The sequence below is a fragment of the Coptis chinensis genome, chromosome 4 (genome assembly GCF_015680905.1).
Source record: "Coptis chinensis isolate HL-2020 chromosome 4, ASM1568090v1, whole genome shotgun sequence".
NCBI classification, from domain to species: domain Eukaryota; kingdom Viridiplantae; phylum Streptophyta; class Magnoliopsida; order Ranunculales; family Ranunculaceae; genus Coptis; species Coptis chinensis.
This window is the reverse complement of record NC_141459.1, coordinates 10,051,078-10,074,889: the sequence shown is the minus strand read 5'-3', so window position 1 is coordinate 10,074,889 and position 23,812 is coordinate 10,051,078. Positions and strand designations below refer to the sequence as shown.

The window sequence follows — 23,812 nt, the reverse complement described above, 5'->3', positions numbered from 1 at the left end:
TTACAACTCTTAGTTTAACACTTTAACCCTCCCTTATCTCGATCGAGCTTATAACGCACATCTCCCCCCCCCTCCCCTCCTCCTCTTTAGACTAATGTAAAGGATGAGTACTGAACCAACAAAGATAGATTTTTGCTACATGAACAAAACCATGCATGATCTTTGGGCGCTTTTTGTCACTCTACTCTCTAAACCAATAAGTGGAGTCTCCTTCTTCTTCTTCTACCTTTTCCTTATAAGGCCTAAAAAACTTACCTATCAATTTCATTCCATAATGGACGGGTGCTTTAGGATGTTTTATATAGGGGGAGGAAATAACTCTAAAGGAAACTGTTTTTTATTTACAAACCGACTATTTCAATTTTAGTAACCCTTATTTTTTTTAAATACCTATTTTATCTCTTTATATTATTATCTATATAATAAGCTAAGGTTTTTTTTAGCACTAATTATAAACAAAGGATGGCCTAGATCTATTTTAAGAAAATCTAACAGCTGTTGTGTGCGGACCACTTGCGTTATTAGAAACCCAAACCTTTGAAAAACCCTTCGAAAAACCCAACAAAGTTCGTAGGCTGTTGAGTGCAGCAAAGAAGGCTTGATTCATAGCTGAAAAACATCTCTTTCTCTACCGCAGCTGAAATACACTGGTACCCCAGTTCTAGTGGTTCCTCCTTTCTACAGTTTCAGTCGATTTGCATCTCTTAAAGGTTCTTTTTATCTCTATCTCAATTAAAGTTGTGATTTCTTTTTCGTTGTTCAATTATCATCGTTGTTGTCTAAATTTCATTGTTTCTACAAAGACTCTGCCTTTTTCTTTTCTTTTTTCCTTCCCTTGTACTGCTTGCTGCTGCTCTGAAAAAAGAAAGAAAGAGAAATAGAAGAAAGTTAGGTTTTTTAAAGAAGATGAAATTTAAGGGTTTCTAAATTGTTCTGACTACTAGACACTAGTACTCCCCCCTAGTGTTTATAAAAAGTAACAAATAAAAAACAAGGGGGTTGGATTTGGTTACTCAAAAAAGGAAACAAAAATTGAAAATATTGCCGAAAAAAGGAAACAAGGATCACTACTACACATGCATGATAAGTGATAACAGCCTTACTTACCTAGACTACTAGATCACTGCTGTCCATCCAGGCCTAGTAGAATGATCCATCCTTTTACTCTAGTATTTCGGTGGACTAGAAAAAACTTCACTATAGCAACAGGCAGTAGCAGGAGTAGCAACCAGAAAACTAACTAAATAATATAAAAGCAGAAGAGGATCTATGAGGAGGATTTGAGTGTTTTTTATATGTTAGAAGAAGGCCATCATGCCAAAATGGGGGAGTACTGGAAACTGCAGTCCCGTGTTATTATGAGTAGTGAGCTGGACTGGAGGGAGGAGAGAGAGGGTAGATGCAGATTACTTCCTTTTTTAGGGCTTAGTTGCTACTTTGTTAGTGACGTTTCTCTGTGTGTCTCTTTTACCATACTGGATAGATTTTGGACTTTCTCCTCTTTCTCTTTTCCCAACTATTATTGTGTTTGAGATACCATGCACTGACCCAAATACCCCTCTAAAACTCTATTTGAGAAACCAATGCACTTGGGCTGTCAATGGGTTTCAATCAGGGGCGGCTCAAGGCCATTTGGAGCTACAGTTATTGCTTTATTTAGAATGCAAACCCTCATCTTTTATCCAGGCTTGGGACCGGTAATGTATTATCAAAATATTTTGACGGATTTAAAAGTTTTTTTTTTTCACGAATAAATTTTTACATTTTACAAATTTCAATTAAATTTTATTTTTCTTACTTTTTGAACTGCAAAATCACTAATTAAATCTTTGTATTTAAATTCTTCTATAAAATCTATTTCTATAGATAAAATAGCTAATCCACTCAATCTTTCTTGTGACATGGTTGATCTTAAGTAAGATTTAATTAACTTTAGTTTTGAAAAACTCTTTTCTGCTAAAGCAACGGTTACAAATATTGTCATCAATATTCTATAAGCTATATAAGCATTTGGAAAAGATTGTATTCTTTTTAAATAGTTCAGTATTTTAATTGCAGATTCATTTTTGGTATCTAAAATTTCTCTTAATAGTCTTAATTCTAAAAACAAATATGTACCATCAATATCACATTATCACAACTCTCTCCATGTTTTAGAAAACTTTCAAGATTAATACAATATTCTTTTAACCTATCATCATCTATTGATTTCAATTTTTTCGCGACAAATAAAAATCCGACGTTTCTTCAAAACTTTTTAACTGTTCAGATCTATTATTAAAAGATGATATCGCTTGATCAATTATATATAAGAAAAAATTAGTTATAAATGACTCTTGAGGTGTTTGAGTTATTTCATTGTCAACATTCTCATCAAATTATCTCTTTCTCCGAATTACACATTTTTTCACAAAATACTGGTTCTATATCCATTTGTCGTGCAATATCTCTACGGATGCTATTTTAGCCTTTTCAAATCCTTATTCTCTGTACTTTTAAAAAAAATTCATTAGACCTTTTATTTTATTTATAGCCATGTCAATAGACATATATTTAGATTGTAAATCCTTACTAACCAAATTCACAATGGCAAATAACCATTCCAAACAAAAACTCATAATTTTCTAAATCATGCAATGCTAGACTTTCGGCTTCACTATTTGTTTTTGGATCCTCGTTAATTTTTGCTAGCTCAAGTATAGCATCCCTAATTTCTGACACTTGAGTAATCAATGCTTTAACACTCTCAACTCGACTTTCTCAACGTGTTGGTGACAAAGTTTTCACCATATATTTAGTTAAATACTTACATAAAATTTCCCATCGTTTTGTAGAGGAAGAAAACAAACAATAAATACGTTGCAAAATTCCAAAAAAAGATATTGCATTTGAACAAGAATTCGCCATATCACATAATACTAAGTTAAGACTATGACATTCACATGGAGAGTAAAATGCTCTAGGATTTGTATCTAACAATCTTTTTTGGATGCCTTGACTTTTACCTTTCATATTTGATCTATTATCATACCTTTGACCTCTTATGTCGTTAAAATCTAATTTATAGTCTTCTAACACACATAATAGCTCATTAAAAAGTCTTTTACCCGACATGTCTTCTACTTTTATAAAGTCTAGAAAATACTCTTCGATTCTTATGAGATTTGAGGAAACATCTACACAACGTAATATGACAGTCATTTGTTCTTGGTGACTAATATCAAAAGTGCAATCAAGTATAACAGAATAATATTTTGCTTCCTTAATTTTCAGAATAATTTTATTTTTTATTTCATATGCCAACAATTGTATCAATTCATTTTGTATATTGTGACTAAAATAATGAACCTTTAATTTATCATGTTTGATACGCCGAAAATGTTCTTGTATAATTGGGTCAAACTCTGCAATCATTTCAATTAAGCTAAAAAACATACCAATATTAACTTCATAAAATTTCTCATTCTTTCCACGAAATGTCATATTGTTTTTAGAAATTGTCTTAACAACAGCAATAATTCTTAGTAGTACATTACTCCAATGTTCTTTTCCCTATCAATTTGCTCTTGGATATGCTTATCAATTGTTGTTTTATTGTTTAATCTTTCACTTAACTCATCCCAAAGTGTCAGATTATCAATGTGACCAATAGACAATTCATGTTTTTTAAGTTTGGTACCAATATTTTGTCAATCATCAGTCCTTTCACCGTTTAATTGAAATTGGGTGCAACTTGAGTTAAATAACTTGCAACACAAACAAAATACCTTATTGCCATATTTTGAATATACTAACCAATTTCTATCAAACTTCTCTCCATTTGGCACTACTTGGGTGAAAATTTAGTTGAAAATTTTCATTTTGTCTTCATATCAATAGGAAATTCTACGTCATTAACTCTAATTGGACCCTTCTTAACTAACAGATCTCTTAGTTTTGTATCAATTTGCCCCCATCGTCTAGGGTCATAAATATTTTGAACTAAAGAGTTGGATTGTTCATTGAGGTTCTCATCAATACTAGCAAGCAAGTCTTATGTTGAGTTATCATTTCTTTCATTAATTTGATTTTCTTCAATGTTATCTTGAACATAAACACTATGAACAAAATTTACATTAGGATCAATATCAGTGTGTTCTATATTTTCATTATTATCTACTTCTATTGGTTGGTTAGGTTGTTCATTTACTAAATTATCAATTGAACTAACCATTTCATTTTGTTTATAGTTTTTTATAAATTTTAAAATAGCTCCTCTTTGAAATTCAATTGCCTCATCTACTTTTCTCTTTTCTCGGCATTTTTTATTACCGGATTTATACTTTTGGTTCATGTCAAAACAGTAAAATAATATACAAGCAACAAGCAATAAGTCCTCACATAGTCAAATAACATACCAAAATAAAAAATTAAATGGAAACAATCACCCTGAGATGAAGCTTAATTGTTAGCCGAAGTCGCGTTCGAAGTATATCGTAAAAAAATAGACAATCTACGATACCACGGCAACCACTTTGGCTAAGCAACTAGTCTAATTATACATGTTAAAACCACTATCCACTATCCAAAAAAGAAAATAATGAGTTTGAGTGGAATTAAATTATAATTTAGAAGATAACAATTTAACAATTAAATATTCTCATAAGTCACAAACTTGAAAGTTGAAACTTTAATAAATTTACTTAACACAAAATTGCAAATAGAGAGAAAAAAAAGAATATAGAGAGTCGGAGAGAATGAGGGATTATAAAACCAAAGAAGGAAAAAAGAAGATAATAGAGGTAAGAGTGTATTGTTGGTTTTATAAAGAGGCGAAGAAGAACGTTGATTAGTTATGGAGGCATGCATGTTTCTTGCTTAAGAATTGAAGGCGTGGGAAACGGTGGAGAAGCTGAAGGCGAGGGAAACGAATGGTCTGTTGTTTCTCTGTATACTATTTTTTTTCCCTTTAGTTTCCAATGTAAAAACATTTTTTTTCCCTCTTACCGCAATAGTGGACTGGACTGAACCGCTGGAATATATTGGGAGCCCCTTGAGCTGTGAGGCCCTAAGTCGTTGCTTATTTTGCTACATGGATGAGCCGGCCCTGGTTTCGATAACCCGATAACCGATCCGAACCAAACCGATAAAAAATAGTTTGGGGTTTGATAATTTTGTTTACCTTTTCACCGACCCGAAACCAAACCGAACTGATAAGATATTAGTTTGGTTTCGGATTTGGCCTCCATCGAACCGATATGAACCCGAACTGATAATATGACATTTTAGCAATATTTATAATAAATTTTGTATATGTTTTATCAATTGTGTGGCTGAAATTAATTGATTTTATAGTTTTCAATTCGGATCAGTTCAGTTTGCAATATATCTTATCGGTTCGGATTCAGGTTTCTAATTTTCTTATCGGTTCGGGTTCAAAATTTCCAAAACCCGACCCAAATAACCCTACCATACTACCATGCAATACAAAATTATTTTAGATACCCCGAAGTATTTCGCACTGACCTAAATACCCCCTCTAAAACTCTATTTGAGATACCCATGCAATATACAATTATTTGAGATACCCCTAATAATTGAAAAAGTACATTTTGGCTCCACTTGGTATCATATAAACAAATGAAAATGTGGAAAGTTTTGATTTGCAAACATTTATTTAGTAAATCCTTACAAAACAAAGTTTTATAAAAAAATTATAATTGCTTGGTGACTTTTATGTAAATCAGTAAATTCCAACAAAAAAAATCTCCACACGAAGAATAGAGAGAGAGAGAGATCGAGGATCGAGATTGGAGTTTAGATATGAGGAGTGAGTGAGAATTGGAGAGATTTTGAGATAAAAATGGAAGTCCAAATAGAGAGAATAGAGTTTCACTTTTTAGAAACTTTTGTCACCATTTTAGAAGGGGACAAATTTTTATCAAATTCGGGCTTTTATGTAAAAGTTTTCAATGGCCCTATTTTACAATTTGAGAAAAAAGTTTGATCCTAGACATTTAGGAGCGAAAAGCCTCCTAAACACCTATCCACCTTATTTTTAAATAATCATTAACTCTAGTTAATTAAAATCTAACTAAATATATTTTTATTTTATTTTATTTCCAAATCATTCCATTTTTTTTCTCCATTTTTTTTTTTAATTTGTATTTCTATCAAATACAAAATAAATAAATAAATTATTAAACAAAATTTTAATTGTGTTGCAGATTTTTCAGGGGGTTCTCATTTATTCGATTATAGCAAATTTCTCAATTTTATTTTGTATTGGCTATTATTAGTAGTATTTTGGGTTTGTACTACAATTGCATTTACGTTTCTTTCAAAATTATGATAAAATTTAAAAATATTTTTATAAATGTCAATGTAGTTTTCAATTTATTATATAAAGTTTTTTTTATTTTTTTATTTGTTGTTTTACCACCAGAGTTGAAAGAGGAGAGAGAAAGAAATATGAGAGAAATGTTAGTCTAGTTTTCAAAATGGCATTTCTTGTTGGACTCCTCTTTTCATGATTGCAGAATTAATTAAGGCTAGAGGATCAGATTTAAGATTCTTCTAACTCAATAATTATCCTATTTTAGAGTCTCATTATGGTTTGCACTTTTGAAGATAAATACGACGCTTTTGCCTTTGACTTTTAGTTGTAGCTCCAAATAACTCCTCTTTGACTTGTTTTGTTTGACTCATTTTCCATCCATATTTAATATTTAGGTTATTTGACCTACAAAAGTTCAAATTGTATTATATTAGAATATTTAAATATAAAATGAAAACTAACATATACATGATTGGACACTTAAATTTTTATTTTTGATCATTTATCAAAAACCTTATTTAATTGTTTGATTTGATTTGATCCCTAGTTAAAATTAAAAATATTCTAAAGAATATGCCATTTTGGAGTCATGCTTGGAAATTGGAAATCCTAGATTGTGTGAGGAGGTTCAAGGTTCGATTTTTTGACCTAATCCATCTACAAAAACCTAAAAACCAACTGTCAAGATTGCACCCTTTATCCCACATCTTGAATCAATGAACAAATTTATTTTATTCGAGGATATAGATCTAGAAAGATATCAAACCATTAGATTTTTCTTAATCAATACTTAGTCGTTAGATCAAACTCATTACCATATTAAAAACAATGCCTAAATACTACAAATAGGGGTCTCACTCATCCACGAAAAACATATTCAAAGAACTAATAGCCTGGTAGTATTCTTTTCTTGAGTGTTATTCATTTTTCATTTTTAGTTAATCAATTTAGCATATAATTTATTTAGTTTAATCTTAAGTTAAAGGTAAAAATTCGACTTCAAGGTTCTTCTAATCAAGTTCTTCACGTTATTCATTTTAGTCTCTTTTTCTCCACTTCGATTTTGAGTAGAAGTCCCATTTCACCAAAAATTGTTTATTCTCCCAAATCACCAGTTTCAATTCCGAGAGATGCTTTCATGATCAGACATATTAGGAAAGCTCGAGGAGTAACCAGTTCACAAACTAGTTCAGAATTTGGTGGGAGTATGATTTCAGGAGAGCTATCTGGTAGTACTGAATGATCTATGTAATGCATTTTATCTATTTTACACAACGTAGATTAGTTTATATCTATTTTTGGAACTTTTATTTTTATCTTGGCGCATTGTCCTACAATAAATTTGCCACGTCTTTTGTCTAATGTAGTAGCTAATGAGATCTTCAAAGTTACATAAATATTTCTCTAATTAGGGAATTTATTGAATGAATGTTTTGGATTAGTCAGGCCAGTTTCTTTCAAATCATTTTTATAGATGACTGATTGTAGAGGAGATTCACGTCCAAACTTCTATGGCATCGGCATGAAAATTCATTGTTAACCAATCAGACGCTTCTCAAGTTGGGAAAATACTAGTGGGTTATATGTTCCCTCGAGTAAATCTGCTGTCGATTCCAATTGTTTCGTCCAAGATACTGTACAACTCCGCAATTTTCAGTGTGAGATGGGTGATTTTCATTTTGTTGGTAGCGTGGCTCACTTGCTATTACTTTGCCTACTCAAAGATCACGTTTCAAACAAGGCATGTTTACAGGGAGCCTCAATGGTATGGTCATTCACACAGTAACAAACTCTTGAGCCGTAGTTCTTTCGGTTATACTTACGTAAATCGTGTTTTTGTGTTTGTTGTCGATTTTGTGGTGACGATTTGCAAAACACCATTGCGTTTGAAGTGTGGAAAGATAAATTTTCTTTTAGTCTATAACGATAGATATGTTAGATTTTTACCTAGCGTATCAACTTATTAACCGGTTTTGCGCCTGCCTTCAATACCACTACAATTGCCTGTAGTTCGTGGGTATATAACTGATTTCCTAATCTAATTTCCTGAACAAGCACTGATCACATTGCCCTTGTTATCTGGGAAAACACCCCCATAACCATTGTATTGTTCAACAACTACATCAGTATTTATATATATCTTTAGCAACGAAAAAAAAAAAAAAAAAAAAAAAAACTGCATCAGTATTAAATAAAACTTCATCCTATTCAGGTCTGATCCAAGTCGCATAATAGCCCTTTCAGTCTTGTACTTTACATCTATACCCAATCTGTCCAGCAGAACTCACTGTTTTACTTGATCAGGCACCAAACAAGGAGTGCAAGTAAAAATGCTCATCTTTCGGTCTAGAGTAAGTACTTGTTGGACGAAACGTCTTTAGATTGCCGGCATCCATCCCTTACTTCTGAGCCTAGAAAAAGTCACATGTGAGAAAAACACCAAGGATAGAACGAAATCTACATATATTAGGTATATTAGAGGCTTACTTACCATCATGGTCTGGAAAGTCCTGATGAGCCTGACCTTGTAAAATGAAGCAAAAAAGGAGCAACAAATGGGATGGGAAAAGATAAAAATGTAACATTTAAAAAGAAGAAAAATAAATGGGAAGCCAGTGGCCTATAATGTGCAAGGAGGATAGGTGTTACTGCTATCCCTCTCCTCATTCAACTCTAAAAGGAAAAGTGTTACATACTACTACTACTTAACGACAGATACATGATTAAGTTTAATCCTAGATAACAACAATAAGACATTCAAGAAAAAATCAAATGAATTGGCGGCGCGTTGTAACTCTAATAAAAGCACTTGGCGAGCTTACCAGTGCAGTGGGACGAAAACAAGAAAATAATTTAGGAAACTCTACACCGGAAAATTGCGCAATCAAACTACATTGTTGGCCATAAAACCAATGATATGAAATCAAAAGAAAACATAATCTATTTCAACAAGAATCGTTTTACGCATAAAAAGTCTCTTCAGTTCAGGTCTCCAAAAGTTTCCGCATATATTATCTCGGAAGAACGAAAGTATTGTTTTGATCATCATTAGAGACTTCACATAATAACCACCCAAAATGCTAAAATTTATTAACAAAAAAAATGTAACCAAAAGCCTCAGAAACAGCCAGTTTATTATAATCATAACATAAATTTCAGTCGGTAATTCCAACTTACAAAAATACTTGTCATCACAGGCTTTATACAAATTCATAAAAACCCAATCTTACTAAAACAAAAAAGACTGTAATCGCATAAAACGGCTCCATGGAAAAATACTGTAAATTCGATCCACAGGTTCCTATCAAAATGCAAAAACTTTAATATCGGTCTAATCATAGCATCTCCGGTCAATGCATAATTTTAGCTACCGCAGACGTGGCATCAGACCATTACTCTAATCAATCAAACAAAACAAATAAAATAAAGTAATAGAAACCCTCAGAAGACCCGTTTAAAATCACACACACAACAAAAACAATTAATTGCCCCCAAACATCAACTGAAAAAATCGAAACAAAAAAAATTGAGACGAAGTATCAGGTTGTTTGGTTGAATTGGGAATTAAGGAGATCGACTGTGTTTGAAATGTCATACGGCACTTCCTATCTTATGGGATTGCTTCCTCATTGGGTACTTCACTAATCCTACAACTCTAAACACAAAAACTTATAAACCAGAAACACTGACAATTATGAAGATGGCAAAAAAGAGGTCTTATATAGAAGAGAAAACCCTAACCCTAATTGATTTGCTTTGTCCGGCAGATGTAGATGTACTTGGCCCGAAGAGTAAAGGCCCATAAGGTGAAAATTCAAAATTGGAGCGCCTTATTTAGTTATTTATACAATTATACTAATACTAATGTAATTATATTAAATATATTGAAATATAAACCATCAAATTTATAATTATCACTGATTTTTCATTTGATAAACTTATGTTTAATAAAGTTATTGAGTTTGATAATAATTTCAAATAAAAATAAATAATATATTTAGGAAAAAGAACAAAACTATATAGGCTTTGCCTGGAGGCCATTCATTCCCACCCCCACCCCCCCATAATAAGTCCATAGACCCTTTCATTACACTTTGTCAAAATAATTTGGGTACGTTTCCGGTGGAAACTATTGTTTTTAGCAATTTTAGTTTTTTGTCTCCTATTTTTTTTCGTAATTAGCTATAGTGTTTAGGAAAAGTTGGAGAATATGTGAAATTTTAGATGAGATGGTTTCCTTCTTTATTGTTTATTTATTTATATCATATTTTTTTTCGTAATTAGTAATAAAATTTAGAAAAAATTATAATATGTGAGTGCTCTAATTTTCCGATTTTTCTATATTTTTCTATTACTTTTTCGTAATTAGCCAAAGAGTTTTAGAAATGTTGGAAACTCTGTGAATGCTCAAAAAATAGAGCCAAAAATGTTCAACTATAAGAACATCTTTATAACATCTTTATGAGAGCTACCAAAAAAACACTCGAATTTTAAACCAAAAAAACACCCAACAATTTTAGGTGGAACATCAAATTTTTGACATCAAACTACGCGTTTTTAGATAAACTGCGCCATATAGTCCACGCGGTTTTTTCAAAACCGCGCCACTAAAGCCCAAACCCACGTAGTTTTGAGAAAACCATGCTATGTATCGTACATAAACTTTTTTCTTTTTTTTTTTTTTTTCCAATTTCTGGCCCAATTAGAATCCCAAGTCCACGTGGTGTTGGCAAAAGTGATTTGATACAACACCAAATCTGGAACTAAATATTGGCTAATTTGGTGTTTGGTTTGGTGTTTTCATCAACATGTGACTCTCCTGAAGTTGAAAAAATACCAAATTTGGTGTTTGATGCTAAGTTGGTATCACTCTTAAAAATGCTCTTAGGTACTATCTTAGTATCAAACACCGTGTTTTTTCATCTTTAGGAGAGAAACTTGTTGATGAAACACACCAAACCAAACTTCGCCGGTGCAGTTTTTCCAACAGCGTATGGGCTTGGGCTTCTAATAAGTAGGCTTTTTGCCAAACCGGCTCAACAGATTTGGAAATAGAAAATAGAATACAATTTTGTATGAAAAAGGATGGCGAAGAAAGACGCGATGATGATGATGAGAGATGAATCGCAAGACAAATACAATGTCGAAGCTTCCGATTCTTTAGCCAGCCAAGCTCTAGTAATAATCATTCTTCTTCTTCTTCTTTAACTACCATTGCTTATAATTTTATTATTATTATTTTTTTGTTGTGTTTGCAGGTTCTGCCTATTTCCGACGCGGTCCCCATTTACGAGCAACTCGTCACTACTTTCCCCACTAGTGTAATAATAATAATAATAATAAGCCTCTTTCTTTCTTTCTCCATTACTATTTCTTAGCTCAGACTTTTAATTATTTCATTGCCCAGCTCAAATACTGGAAACAATATGTCGAAGCCTACATGGCCATCAACAATCACGATGCAACTAAACTAATCTTTAGTCGCTCTTTGTTCAACTGTCTCCACATTTCCCTTTGGTATGTACTACTAGTACTACTACATCCATCTTTCCCACTTGATACTACTACTGTTTTCAACTCTCCTAGGCGCTGCTATATTCGTTTCATTAGGAAGATCAATGAAAACACTGCTGCAGAGGGTCAGGAGGAAACCAGAAAAGCTTTTGACTTTATGCTCAACTATGTTGGTAAATATTTCAATGCCTTCGTCTCAGTATTCTAGCTACCCGTGATATGAATTTTCGCCTTTTCTTATCAGGAACTGATATTGCATCTGGCCCTGTATGGATGGAGTACATTACCTTTTTGAAGTCAATGCCGGTCTGCTCATCTTACCATTGCTATCTCTTCTATTTTATTAGTCTCCTTTTGAGACCACCCCAACCTGCAGGCTATGAATCCACAAGAAGAGTCACAACGTATGACATTGGTGCGAAAAGCATACCAAAAAGCTATTGTTATTCCCACTCATCACGTGGAACAACTTTGGAAGGACTACGAAAACTTTGAGAATTCTGTTAGCCGTGCACTGGTAACTTGTTTGCCCTGAAATCTAATTGCTGTCTTTTTTTCATTGAATAAGTGCTTTAGAGGATCTGAACGCTGTGGAGATGTACTTATTATATAGTCCAACATCTGATAATTAAGGCCTCAGTATATACTTCCTGGTCCGTTCCACTCATCACCAACTGCTTTTGAGTTGGATGCCTACATTTAAGAAACACGTTGAACAAGAAATATGAAAACATTTTTATCTGCAGACTTTTGCCTTGGAATTGTTCTAAGTATTCACAAGTGTTTCAACCACCAACCGCACATATAAGAAATTCATGCCAACACATCTCTTCAACGTAATTTGGATAGTAGACACCTAGATGGATAACCAATTTTTAGTTAAATGCATTTGTTTTTATCAATCTGATATTCCCCTTTCCATATAACAAAATTGATATACATGTTAATTGTTTGAGCTCAAGGTCATATAGCTGCTAAACTCTAACAACTGTAGTTATTTGTTATCCTTGGTTTATTCTTCTCTTTACACTCTCATTGGGAAATTTCGATGGTTGACACTTCCCCTCCTTTGGAAAATGGTCAGATGCCGATACACCATCAAAACATCAACGGCATCTGTAGGGTTCTACATTTTTCCATGGAAGTACACTTTATATTTGTAGTGTCAATAAACACCCGATAGGTAAAGTAATTTCCTTGGTCACAAAGGAGCTTCTATCTGAAGCGCTACTTTCTCGTATAGAACTACACTTAATATTTATATTGTTGATAAACACCAGATAGGTAGAGTAATTTCCTTGGTTGTAATAATCTGCAGGCAAAGGGGCTTCTATCTGAATATCAACCTAAGTATAACAGTGCAAAGGTTGTTTATAGAGAACGGAAGAAATATGTTGATGAAATTGAGTGGAATATGCTTGCTGTACCACCAACTGGCTCATACAAGGCAGGTTCTTTTTAATGCCATGTCTCTTTCTTTGTTCTTTTAACCTTGGAAATGATATGATGCTTTGTTTTGTATGCCTTGTTAAGTACATTTTTCTGCTTATTGCTGTTAATGTTTTCTCCCATAGATCATTATTCTGGCAGAGGCCACATTTAGATGTGGATATATAGTGGCATCCCCTATTGCTTGCTTTATTGACTGTTAACCTTTTGAAACAAAAAAAAAAGAAAAACTAAAAGAGTGGCAACCCCTATTGCTCACGAACCACACACTTAAAATCTGATGGACTTGAATGCATGTCCAACATATATATTTGTTTTTATGGTATCCAAATTGAATCTGTCAGCTCTAAGGCATTGATGGTACGAATCTTCACATTGTTTGATCAGTACCTGGTAGCTTATAACATGATGGCTCACATTGTTTGATCAGTACCTGGTAGCTTATAACAGGATGGTTCCACGGATAGAATATGCTTATCCATGCACACATCTGGTTGGAGTCCATAAGTCTCTTAGAGAATGTACCACATTGATCTGGAAGCAGGATATCGAGTAGACTGACCATAGATAAGCCACTAGGAAGAGTCCTTGGAGATGGCCACTAGGAAGATTCCTTGAAGATCTATGATGCAAGTGTGTTGCATGTGGTAGATTACTAAATGGTTGTCTGTTGTTGCATGCATTGTTCATTTTGATGCAATGTGAAAGTGTGAAGCACTATAACGTGTTTTTATTTTGTGTTTATTTTATAATTGTTTTAATGTTGTTAACTATTTTTTAAAACAATATATATCTTTGAAGTTTAATCTGATGTTCTGTTGCCTCAGGAAGAGCAGCAGTATATGGCGTGGAAACGGTTTTTAGCTTTTGAAAAGTAAGCTATACTGCAATAAGGTTTTTACTCAGTCAATAATCCGTTCTTTGTATTGGATTTTGTGAAATGCACAATTGCACATTGTCTATGAGCATCTGAATTATTATGATGTTTTTTAGTTATATGTTGATGTGGCCTAGGAAGGCCGGGTCTTCAATTAACAATGCCAGTTTTCATCGATGGCATCACATTTTGAAAGTCATGTCGTGAATACAGTTTTGGTGTCAATTTGATTTTGTGTAGTTTCTTGGCTCCTCCCCTAGTTTTGATGATTCTTCCATTACTGGAATTATGTTATTCAAGGGAAATCTTAAGCTGATTCTTGAAGTCGTTTCTCTCTCTCTCAACAACACACACACACACAAGGGCCAGGCTAAGACCAATGACTTTAACACCAATAGTTACTAATATATATAATATATTAGCGGGCGAGACCAATGATCATGATTATCATATTTTGTGAAAAAGAATAAGCATGCAATACACTTAAACTCACATACACAATCAGAAAAGTTATGTAGAATTTGCGATTTGAGTCATTCTTTGTCTACTTAGAGGTACCATTACCATTACTATCACGATTATTATTATTATTATTAGAACTAGCAACTGCCTGTTGCTCAGTGGTCATCCCTCCGAGGGTTTGGCACTTTTGCCCCATTTTTGGTATCTATTCTCACCTCACCTTCACGGCAGTAAGGGTGGTTTTAACTTTTAAGAGATCAGGGGTTAAGAATAACAGAAGCTGCACCACTATAAAAAAATCAGGCTGTTGCTCTGAACTTGCATCAAATTCAGTGATGCAAATTGACCATGGCACATCTTGGTGTCAATGAACCTTTGTCAAATAGCTCATTGTGCTTGGCGCTCACCTAATCGCACATGCTGCTTTGGTATTTGCTCATGCTTTACTACTTTAGGCATGCTCATATTATGAAATTTGAAAGTAGTTAGTTTACACTTGGAACTTTCGGAAGTCAAAAGGAACAACAATTTCTCTGTCCACCACACATGCTTGCACTTTATGTAGCATCCATTTGTGCATATTTTAGATGTCCATATTGCTTTCTTGCCTACTTTTGCTCCACTTTTTATCTGCTTTTGTATACCGTGCCATTGAGTAGGATAGCAAGTTCATACAATATTATATTTATTTTCAGTCTACATATAAATACAACAAGCCTTGCATTCACTTGATAGTTTGACGTAAATCTGATTTTGTCTACATTCTTTACAGGGGAAACCCACAAAGAATAGATAGCTCATCTTCGAACAGAAGGATCGCGTTCACATATGAGCAGGTGAGGTTTAGTGTTGGCCGCTTTGTTCCTTTTGTGGACTTTAATTCAAAGCACTGATATTCATTGTAAAAGGATTTTCCAGTGTGGTCCTACGAAGCATGCTTAGAAACTTGAGAAATTGTGGCTGTTATGTTATTTATTCGCTTTTCAACACTTCTTTTGAAAGTTCTAATCATTGTGGCCAACTCCTGCTTCAGTAATAAGTAATAACTACGTTTCTTCTTGCCAGTAAGATTCTTGGTTTTATGGCGATTCACGCCCTAGTAATTTCATGTGATTTTGTACTTTTGTTTGGTCATTGCAACATGTTCTTACGGTACTGCCGGTATTCATAGAAACACTCGTGGCATGACCTGACCGCATGAGGCAAAACCTGTGTTTTCTTATTCTTTCCTTGTACTTGGTCTATGGATTACTGACAACTTACTCTGTTTGTATGCAGTGTCTGATGTACCTGTATCATTATCCTGATATTTGGTATGACTATGCTACATGGCAAGCAAAAAGTGGTTCAATAGATTCTGCAATCAAAGTATTTCAACGGGCTTTAAAAGCTCTTCCTGGTATTACAATTCCTCCTTTGCATCCATCATATGCATTTCTCCATGTAAAAGAATCTGTGAATTTAGTGAGTTGAATGGATGTTTTATAAAACCTGCATTTTTTTCATTTACAAAGTTTTAGTGGACGAAGGGAGGTTATTTTTGCTCACATTTTTACCTCTCTGCAGCTGTAAATTTATTTAATGACAATTTTCTTGTCTTTCCAGATTCCGAAGTTCTGTGGTATGCTTATGCAGAATCAGAGGAGAGCCGTGGGGAAATTCAGGTCAGTAAAAAGTATCACTTGTTCTTTCGTTATGCTTTCAGATCTTAGTTATTTCCTTCTTAATTTTGAACCCTGATTTCGTGCAGTCAGCTAAGAAAATATATGAGAGCCTTTTGGGCAACAATGTTAGTGTAACAGCACTCTCACACATACAAGTAAGTGATATTTGGGATCCTTAGCAACTCAAATTGTAGTTCTAGTTCTTCATTCACCTTCACCACTTGTGTTTGCTGCAGTTCATCCGCTTTCTAAGAAGAACCGAAGGAATTGAGGCAGCTCGCAAGTACTTCTTAGATGCACGTAAAACCCCCAACTGCACATATCATGTCTATGTTGCTTATGCAATGATGGCATTTTGTCTTGACAAGGATCCAAAGGTCGTTTGGCATTCTATATAGCTTCATCATCGTTGTTGTTTTTTATTCAGATAATAGCAACACCCACTTTGTTAATCATGGCTGCTAATGATGTATTCAGGATAATTGGTAATTGTATGAAAAATTTGTTAATCATGATCTCCCCTTTTTCAACATGAATGAGATGGTCAGGAGAAACCAGAAGAGACAAATCGTTTAATTCACGCAAGTTGCTATTGAAAATTGATTTGGAAACATGTCATTAGAGGAACCGTAAAGAGTAGAAGAAAACTGCAATTATCTTAGGTTAAAGATTATACGTTTCAATTGGAACCTCATATTAGGTGTTTTTCTGATTTCTCAAAATAAAAAAGAAACTTTATTATTATCCAAGTGTCATGTCTTCTACTTTAGGTATTAATATACTGCTAGGATTATTAAGGAAAACATTTCAGTCAGTGCAGAAGCTGGATTGGTTGTCTGTTGTGAAGGCTGTGGATATGTTCGTTTTTCCTAAAATTGTACTTTACCCAATGTTCCTACATAGATGTAAGGTATTAGGATTTGATTAGAATAACAATCTTCATGAAATCACTAGTTTAAGCATTCAAGTATTCAACACAAAGGAAGACTTCTAGATCAAATAAACGTGGCTGTAATCTTGAAGTTTAAAAACAACACCCTTCATCACCACCTTCATTTTTTTTCTCAGAATACATGTGTATGGAGATTTACTAAAGCTTTGCATTTCTCCTGATCATTATCTCTACAACAGTTTAAAAATAAAGTGTGGCCTATCTCTTTGTTAGAATTTTTGATGTAAAATGAGGTTAGAAAAATATTTGTTAGATCACCGTGAATAGCTTTTATTACGTCTTCTTGCAGGTCGCACACAATGTTTTTGAGGCAGGGTTGAAAAGATTTATGCATGAGCCTGGATACATTCTCGAGTAAGTTTGGTTTCCAGCTTAGTTTACCTGTAAATTTGATGAAGTTGATTCAATTTGGTTAATTCCTATAAAGTATATATTGAAGCTTCAGCTTATTGAATTGTTAGTCGAGTGCACATAGTACAAATAATATGTAATTTGTATGATCATATGGCTAATTTCAATCTGGATTTATTTGTTCCTGTCCAAATGTACAGATATGCAGATTTCTTGTGCCGTTTGAATGATGATAGAAACATCCGTGCTTTGTTTGAACGAGCTTTGAGCTCACTTCCCCCAGAGGAATCTGTGGAGGTATGGTCCTTGCACCCCACCCTTCCAAATTTGTCCATCATTTGAATTACCTCTTTTAATTTTCTTTAGGTTCTTGGTGTCTTGTGGATTTTAGTTTTATTTAATATTAATTTATGAACCTCTTGTATGGGTATATTAATACACTCTTTCGTCCATACTTGTTTGGGATTTAGCTTGTTTGACAGAATGGTTTGTTTAGGATTTGCATAAGAGTACTAACTTCTAACTCTGATTCCTCAATTTTTCATTGTTATGGAAGTTTTTGTTATTTGCATTGTAACCTTGGTTTTGGCACTAACAAGTAGCTCAAAAGCGTACTCATGTTGCATCATGTTGCATCTGTTTTCAGTTTTTTTTTTTTTTTTTAAGATTTACCAAAAAGGTCTCATCCGGAGGAGGGGAGTGCATGGATTTACTTAATCTTCTCTTTAATCTTGCTAGCCTGTCATCTTCACATGATTGCCAGTTTTGAAGGAAATCTATTTAACCTTTCTCAAAATCTGTTGTCTCAGCATCCTTGAGATATATATGTTTTTTTGCTTGGTAAGTTATATGTTTTATATAATAGAAAAAAAAGTTACAATTGTTTTTGAGTTACACGAGACATACTACCAGTAGAGTACTGGAAACCTAGTACTCATATTCAACTCATGCTACAAATCTAAAGTAAATACCATTAGGATTCTCCCATTTATATAGCCATGGGGGATTGCCTAAACAAATACAATTCACCAAGATCTTGGCTGCATAACTTGATTAGCAAGCCGTTTTTCAATAGTTCGTTGTTTTTTATTTTCTGTTTAGTCCTTGGTGCATTTATCTTTTTTCCTTTTCCAAGTTTCCATATATCTCTCTAGCATCTTCTTCCATTTTGCTCCCCAAATTTTCTGCATTTTTGATAACACACTAACAGCTAAACCAAGTTTTGACGATAGGTATATGCCAAGAACTTGTTTGGTTGAACTTACTATTTTATAAGTTATCGCTTGAAGCATCTTCTGCACAGAGTGCACCATTAGCTGGCCTGAGGTTTTATAAGTCACTACTCACTATATATGATGGATATGCTTTAAAATATTCTTTAATAATTTGTAATATTTCCGTTTTGTAGGTTTATTTGATCACTATAGCTTGATAAACTACCAGAGCTGGGTTTAAGGCATTTCTGAGTATTTTCATATTTGAATTTGGAGCGTTAAGTTGATAATCAATTGATGGTTATGTGTGTAAATTGTTAACTGTTTGGACCATGGAAGATTTTATTTCTGTTTGCTAATTGCAATCACATATCCAAGCTGATTAACCTCTTATCCATGAAAGGGGGTGTTAAAATTTTTTATCGCCTGGTGGTGCACATCTATTTGGGCAATCACGTATCCAAGCTGATTAACCTCTTATCCATGAGAGAGAGGGGAAGGGGAGCGGGAGGGGGTTCAAAAAAATTTATCACCTTGTGGTTCACATTTATTGGGTTAAACTGTCATTATACATCTGCTTTTGGAGGTCTTGGATGTTAAAATCTTTGAATATTTTTCCAACGAAATATTTTACATGGTTGAGGGAATCAATAATATACATCCTAATCATTTATACAGTGCTTCATGCATGAGGTCCCCTGTTTATCGAAGTATTTGCAGATGCATATGATGTTAATAATGAATTGTTGTGGTTGTTGTAGGTTTGGAAGCGTTTTACAGAATTTGAGCAAACATATGGAGATTTAGCTAGCATGTTGAAGGTACAAGTCCATTTTAGAGTCTCATTTATGTTAATGTAGGCTGCATTTGTGCATGCAAATTTTTTTCTCATGGAAGTGAATATTCCTTGAACATTCTCTTTTCTTATTATTTTGTCCGGTAATTAAAATTAATTTTCCACGAGATACACTGTAACTTCATTGCAAGTCAAGATATGTATCATCCAAATCACATTTTACTTCATCTGATGACGCAAAGAGGATGTAAACAATGGTTGACTTTGTGAGTTTTATTTCTAACATACTGGCATAGGGATCTGTCCTCAGCATGATACAACCACTTTTATGTAGATTTTATGAAGTCTTGTATCAGCTAGGTTGAGCAAAGAAGGAAAGAAGCACTTTCTTGGACAGGGGAAGAGGGTGCTTCAGCATTAGAGGCTTCTTTGCATGATGTTGTGTCACGGTATAGTTTTATGGATCTTTGGCCGTGCTCACCGAAGGACCTGGACCATCTGGCACAACAAGAGGTATGGTGAAGTGACTCCTCCTCACCACCCCCACTATCTTCTTTTTATCCGCAAAACATGATGCATGCCCGGAGGCTACACAAAATTCAGTTTCTTTGAAAAATTCACCATCAGTTAGTTGTTCAACTTTGTGTGGGTATTTAAGCGCTGATTGATTTTCCCAACCTCTTATACCATGAACTTGTTTTCCACAGTTTTTACTTCCTTTTTGCATCAATTGTTTCTGCAACATGAATCTGTTCGAAATAATCACATTGTGTTGGTATGAACTTTTCAGTGGCTGGTAAAAAACATTGACAAGAAATCTGACAAGTCTACTTTTCCTAATGGAGCTAATTCAATAGGTAAAATGATGATCATGTTTATTTTAAATGAAGATATTCTGCAGCTAGTGACATTGTATATTCCAACTAATCATGTTCTTTTGGTGCAGAGAAGGGTTCTTCTGGGTTGACATCCAATTCCAAGTTATCCACACCATCTACCAAAGTTGTTTACCCAGATACTTCTCGGATGGTTGTATATGATCCAAGGCAAAAACATGGTATGGCAACCTGATTCTTGATGTTAACTGTAGTTACCTCTCACCTGGATTGACTTGACTATCTATCTCATCTAAGTTTTGTGCATTGCTAAATACTCAATTTGATATCAGAAGGTTTCTCTCTGTTAAAATTTGTTTACGACATTGATTCTTTATTTGACTGTAGTTACCGAAATGCTTCCAAATGCAGCAGCAGATGGACTTCCATCTGGTTCTAGCTCAATGAAGTCTACTTCCAATGTAGCTTCAGTTAGTAGTGCAACAGCCAAACCGCTCCATGAGATCTTAAAATTAATGCCGCCAGCATTGGTGGAATTCATTACACAGTTGCCTGCTGTTGAGGGTATGCCATTGCAACCCTGTTAATTTATCATTTGAGTAATAACTATATTATTGGATTTTTTTGAAGGTTTTTCCACTTTTTCACTGTACTTCCCTAAACTGCTTTTTGAACGCAAGAGTTATGTTGAGATGTTTAATATATTTCCACATGGGCCATTGAAAGCCTTGAGTAACCTTGGGGCCGCTCTACTTGTTGCCAATGGATCATAAGTGTGCCCCAAAGTTTAAGTTGGTACCAGAGCAGGCTGTTGTAAATGGATCCAAGGGCCCATTTACTCCCCAAGTATGTATATCCACATGTTAGGCTCAAGGAATTCCGCATGTAAGGGAGCTGTTGAGATGTTTAATATGCCCTCGGGACACATTAAAAGCCTTGCAAATTGTATATAGTTCCTGGGCAGCTCCACTTGTTACCAATTCTCTTGCACAATCAACTATTGTTAGTTTTTGTTTGTAGCAAGAGAATATCTATGGTAGTCCAGCTTACATAAGAAACATGAGAAAATATATTTTGAGGATATGAAGCCTATACAATTTTCATGGAAATTATTGAGAAACTGTGGAATGTATTGAAATAGATACTGTCGAACTTAGTTTTAATTGTTTGGGAAAGTGTTGCAGATGATAAAAGTCATGATACGCATTCGTGCGATTCAATTTGACTGTGTTATAGCATATAGATATATTTTAGAACTAGAGAAACTGAGTTGGACTCCATATATATTTCCAGTATAACACTTAAGAGCATCTCTAGGTGGTAGCAGCAACTGTCGGATGCTATCACCAATTCGGAATTTCGCGAGAATCCATCTCTAGCTGGTCTCAAATGTAGTAGCATCAACTGTCCATTTGCATCCGTATTCGCAAATTTGCAATTTCGTTTGTGGTTACGCCACGACAGTGGCAGTGTGGCGTGGAATTTTTTTTGACTTTTGGAATGGTATGTGCGACATTGGTAGCGTCGCTCCAAATTTTTGTTGACTTTTTCAACTATTTCAACACTGTTTTTAACTGTTTTAACACTGATTGCAACTGTTTTCAACTATTTACTTTTGTTTATTTTATTTATCTTGTTTACTTTTGCACCCTGTGACACTCCAAATGTAGCGTGGGTTAGTTCTTTAACAATTCGCGATTTCCCACCTAGAGTTGGTGACGGTTTGTGAATGGGCTATTCACAAACTTGTTCACAAAACGAACAGTTGATGCTACCACCACCTAGAGATGCTCTAAAAGCTACTAAACCTGCAAAGCCTTGTCCCCTAAGTTATCGTAACCTTAAAGCAACTAACTAAATCTATAATGCCTTGAAATAAAACTTCAAACTTCAAAAATTTCCTAACCGATTAATTTTTTTTGGTGAAATGAATGAATTAAAATGATATTACATAATTGAAATGAACAGCTAATACATTCTCTTGCTTCATCTTTTTACCGTCATGCTTAATAAGGCTTTATATTTCCAGTATCCATGCAACTTTTATTAATAATGGTTACAACAATGTTTGTCTATTTTGTAAATGTAAAGCTTAGACGGTTCTAGTTTATGCAATAATTCCTTAACTCACAGGGCCGTCACCGAATGTGGAAATAGTATTGTCAGTATTGTTACAGAGCAATATACCAACAGGACAGGCAGTGAAAGTAGCAGCTGCCCCACAGCAATTGGCAGCAGCCCCTTCCGGAAGTACAAGTGATCTTTCTGGTTCAAACAAGTCTCGTCAGAACCCCAATGAATCATCCTTCAAACTCTCCCACACAGGAAAAAGAAAAGATGTTGATAGTATGTTATGTCCTCTCCTCTTTATCATTTTCTTATTTCATAATTATTCAATTTTAATGTTGAAGTTGTGTATTTTCCTTACCTTCAACAGGGCACGAGGATGATGAGACTGCGACTGTTCAAAGCCGGCCTCTTCCGAGAGATGCTTTCATGATCAGACAGATTAGGAAAGCTCGAGGAGTAACCAGTTCACAAACTGGTTCAGCATCTGGTGGGAGTATGATTTCAGGAGAGCTATCTGGTAGTACTGAATGATCTATGTAATGCATTTTATCTATTTTACACAACGTAGATTAGTTTATGTCTATTTTTGGAACTTTTATTTTTATCTTGGCGCATTGTCCTACAATAAGTTTGCCACGTCTTTTGTCTAATGTAGTAGCTAATGAGATCTTCAAAGTTACATAAATATTTCTCTAATTAGGGAATTTATTGAATGAATGTTTTGGATTAGTCAGGCCAGTTTCTTTCAAATCATTTTTATAGATGACTGATTGTAGAGGAGATTCACGTCCAAACTTCTATGGCATCGGCATGAAAATTCATTGTTAACCAATCAGACGCTTCTCAAGTTGGGAAAATACTAGTGGGTTATATGTTCCCTCGAGTAAATCTGTTGTCGATTCCAATTGTTTCGTCCAAGATACTGTACAACTCCGCAATTTTCAGTGTGAGATGGGTGATTTTCATTTTGTTGGTAGCGTGGCTCACTTGCTATTACTTTGCCTACTCAAAGATCACGTTTCAAATAAGGCATGTTTACAGGGAGCCTCAATGGTATGGTCATTCACACAGTGACAAACTCTGGCAACTTGTGATTTACTCTGTTCCCAGCTTCGCCCATCTCAACAAGTAACAAGTAGTAACTCTTGAGCCGTAGTTCTTTCGGTTATACTTACGTAAATCGTGTGTCTGTGTTTGTTGTCGATTTTGTGGTGACGATTTGCAAAACACCATTGCGTTTGAAGTGTGGAAAGATAAATTTTCTTTTAGTCTATAACGATAGATATGTTAGATTTTTACCTAGCGTATCAA

At 34.3% G+C, this 23,812-nt stretch overlaps 1 protein-coding gene, 1 long non-coding RNA gene and 4 other non-coding genes across 14 annotated transcripts; 1 reads left to right on the top strand and 5 right to left on the bottom strand.

The window, feature by feature from the left end:
- Nucleotides 1–8,392: 8,392 nt before the first annotated feature.
- On the bottom strand, nucleotides 8,393–10,060 carry LOC147501776 (uncharacterized). Its single transcript, XR_015221462.1, has 2 exons — nucleotides 8,808–10,060; nucleotides 8,393–8,727 (listed from the first exon to the last, which is right to left on the bottom strand). It is a non-coding gene; the product is annotated as an uncharacterized LOC147501776 (long non-coding RNA).
- LOC147501780 (small nucleolar RNA Z159/U59) lies at nucleotides 9,290–9,372 on the bottom strand. Its single transcript, XR_015194085.1, has one exon. It is a non-coding gene; the product is annotated as a small nucleolar RNA Z159/U59 (small nucleolar RNA).
- Nucleotides 9,426–9,517, bottom strand: LOC147501779 (small nucleolar RNA snoR77Y). The gene has a single exon (XR_015194103.1). It is a non-coding gene; the product is annotated as a small nucleolar RNA snoR77Y (small nucleolar RNA).
- On the bottom strand, nucleotides 9,559–9,707 carry LOC147501778 (small nucleolar RNA snoR2/U65). The gene has a single exon (XR_015194102.1). It is a non-coding gene; the product is annotated as a small nucleolar RNA snoR2/U65 (small nucleolar RNA).
- LOC147501777 (small nucleolar RNA U49) lies at nucleotides 9,887–9,951 on the bottom strand. Its single transcript, XR_015194104.1, has one exon. It is a non-coding gene; the product is annotated as a small nucleolar RNA U49 (small nucleolar RNA).
- Nucleotides 10,061–11,336: 1,276 nt separating the features above from the next.
- Nucleotides 11,337–23,234, top strand: LOC147501775 (cleavage stimulation factor subunit 77-like). Of its 9 annotated transcripts, none has more exons than XM_086606775.1 (22): nucleotides 11,337–11,494; nucleotides 11,575–11,637; nucleotides 11,724–11,833; nucleotides 11,927–12,003; nucleotides 12,075–12,136; nucleotides 12,207–12,347; nucleotides 13,149–13,281; nucleotides 14,111–14,153; nucleotides 15,391–15,454; nucleotides 15,897–16,017; nucleotides 16,224–16,282; nucleotides 16,369–16,437; nucleotides 16,519–16,659; nucleotides 17,524–17,588; nucleotides 17,786–17,882; nucleotides 19,561–19,620; nucleotides 19,956–20,108; nucleotides 20,386–20,452; nucleotides 20,542–20,652; nucleotides 20,819–20,995; nucleotides 22,565–22,777; nucleotides 22,869–23,234. In XM_086606775.1, the coding sequence occupies exons 1-22, from the start codon at nucleotides 11,402–11,404 to the stop codon at nucleotides 23,030–23,032; spliced, it is 2,283 nt and encodes a 760-aa protein (XP_086462901.1). In that variant the 5' UTR covers nucleotides 11,337–11,401; the 3' UTR covers nucleotides 23,033–23,234. The 9 variants fall into 9 exon arrangements, with proteins under 9 accessions (XP_086462901.1, XP_086462902.1, XP_086462900.1 ...); XM_086606776.1 differs by having other exon boundaries at nucleotides 11,903–12,003; nucleotides 13,149–13,277; nucleotides 14,107–14,153; nucleotides 20,843–20,995; XM_086606774.1 differs by having other exon boundaries at nucleotides 11,903–12,003; nucleotides 13,149–13,277; nucleotides 14,107–14,153.
- Nucleotides 23,235–23,812: the final 578 nt, after the last annotated feature.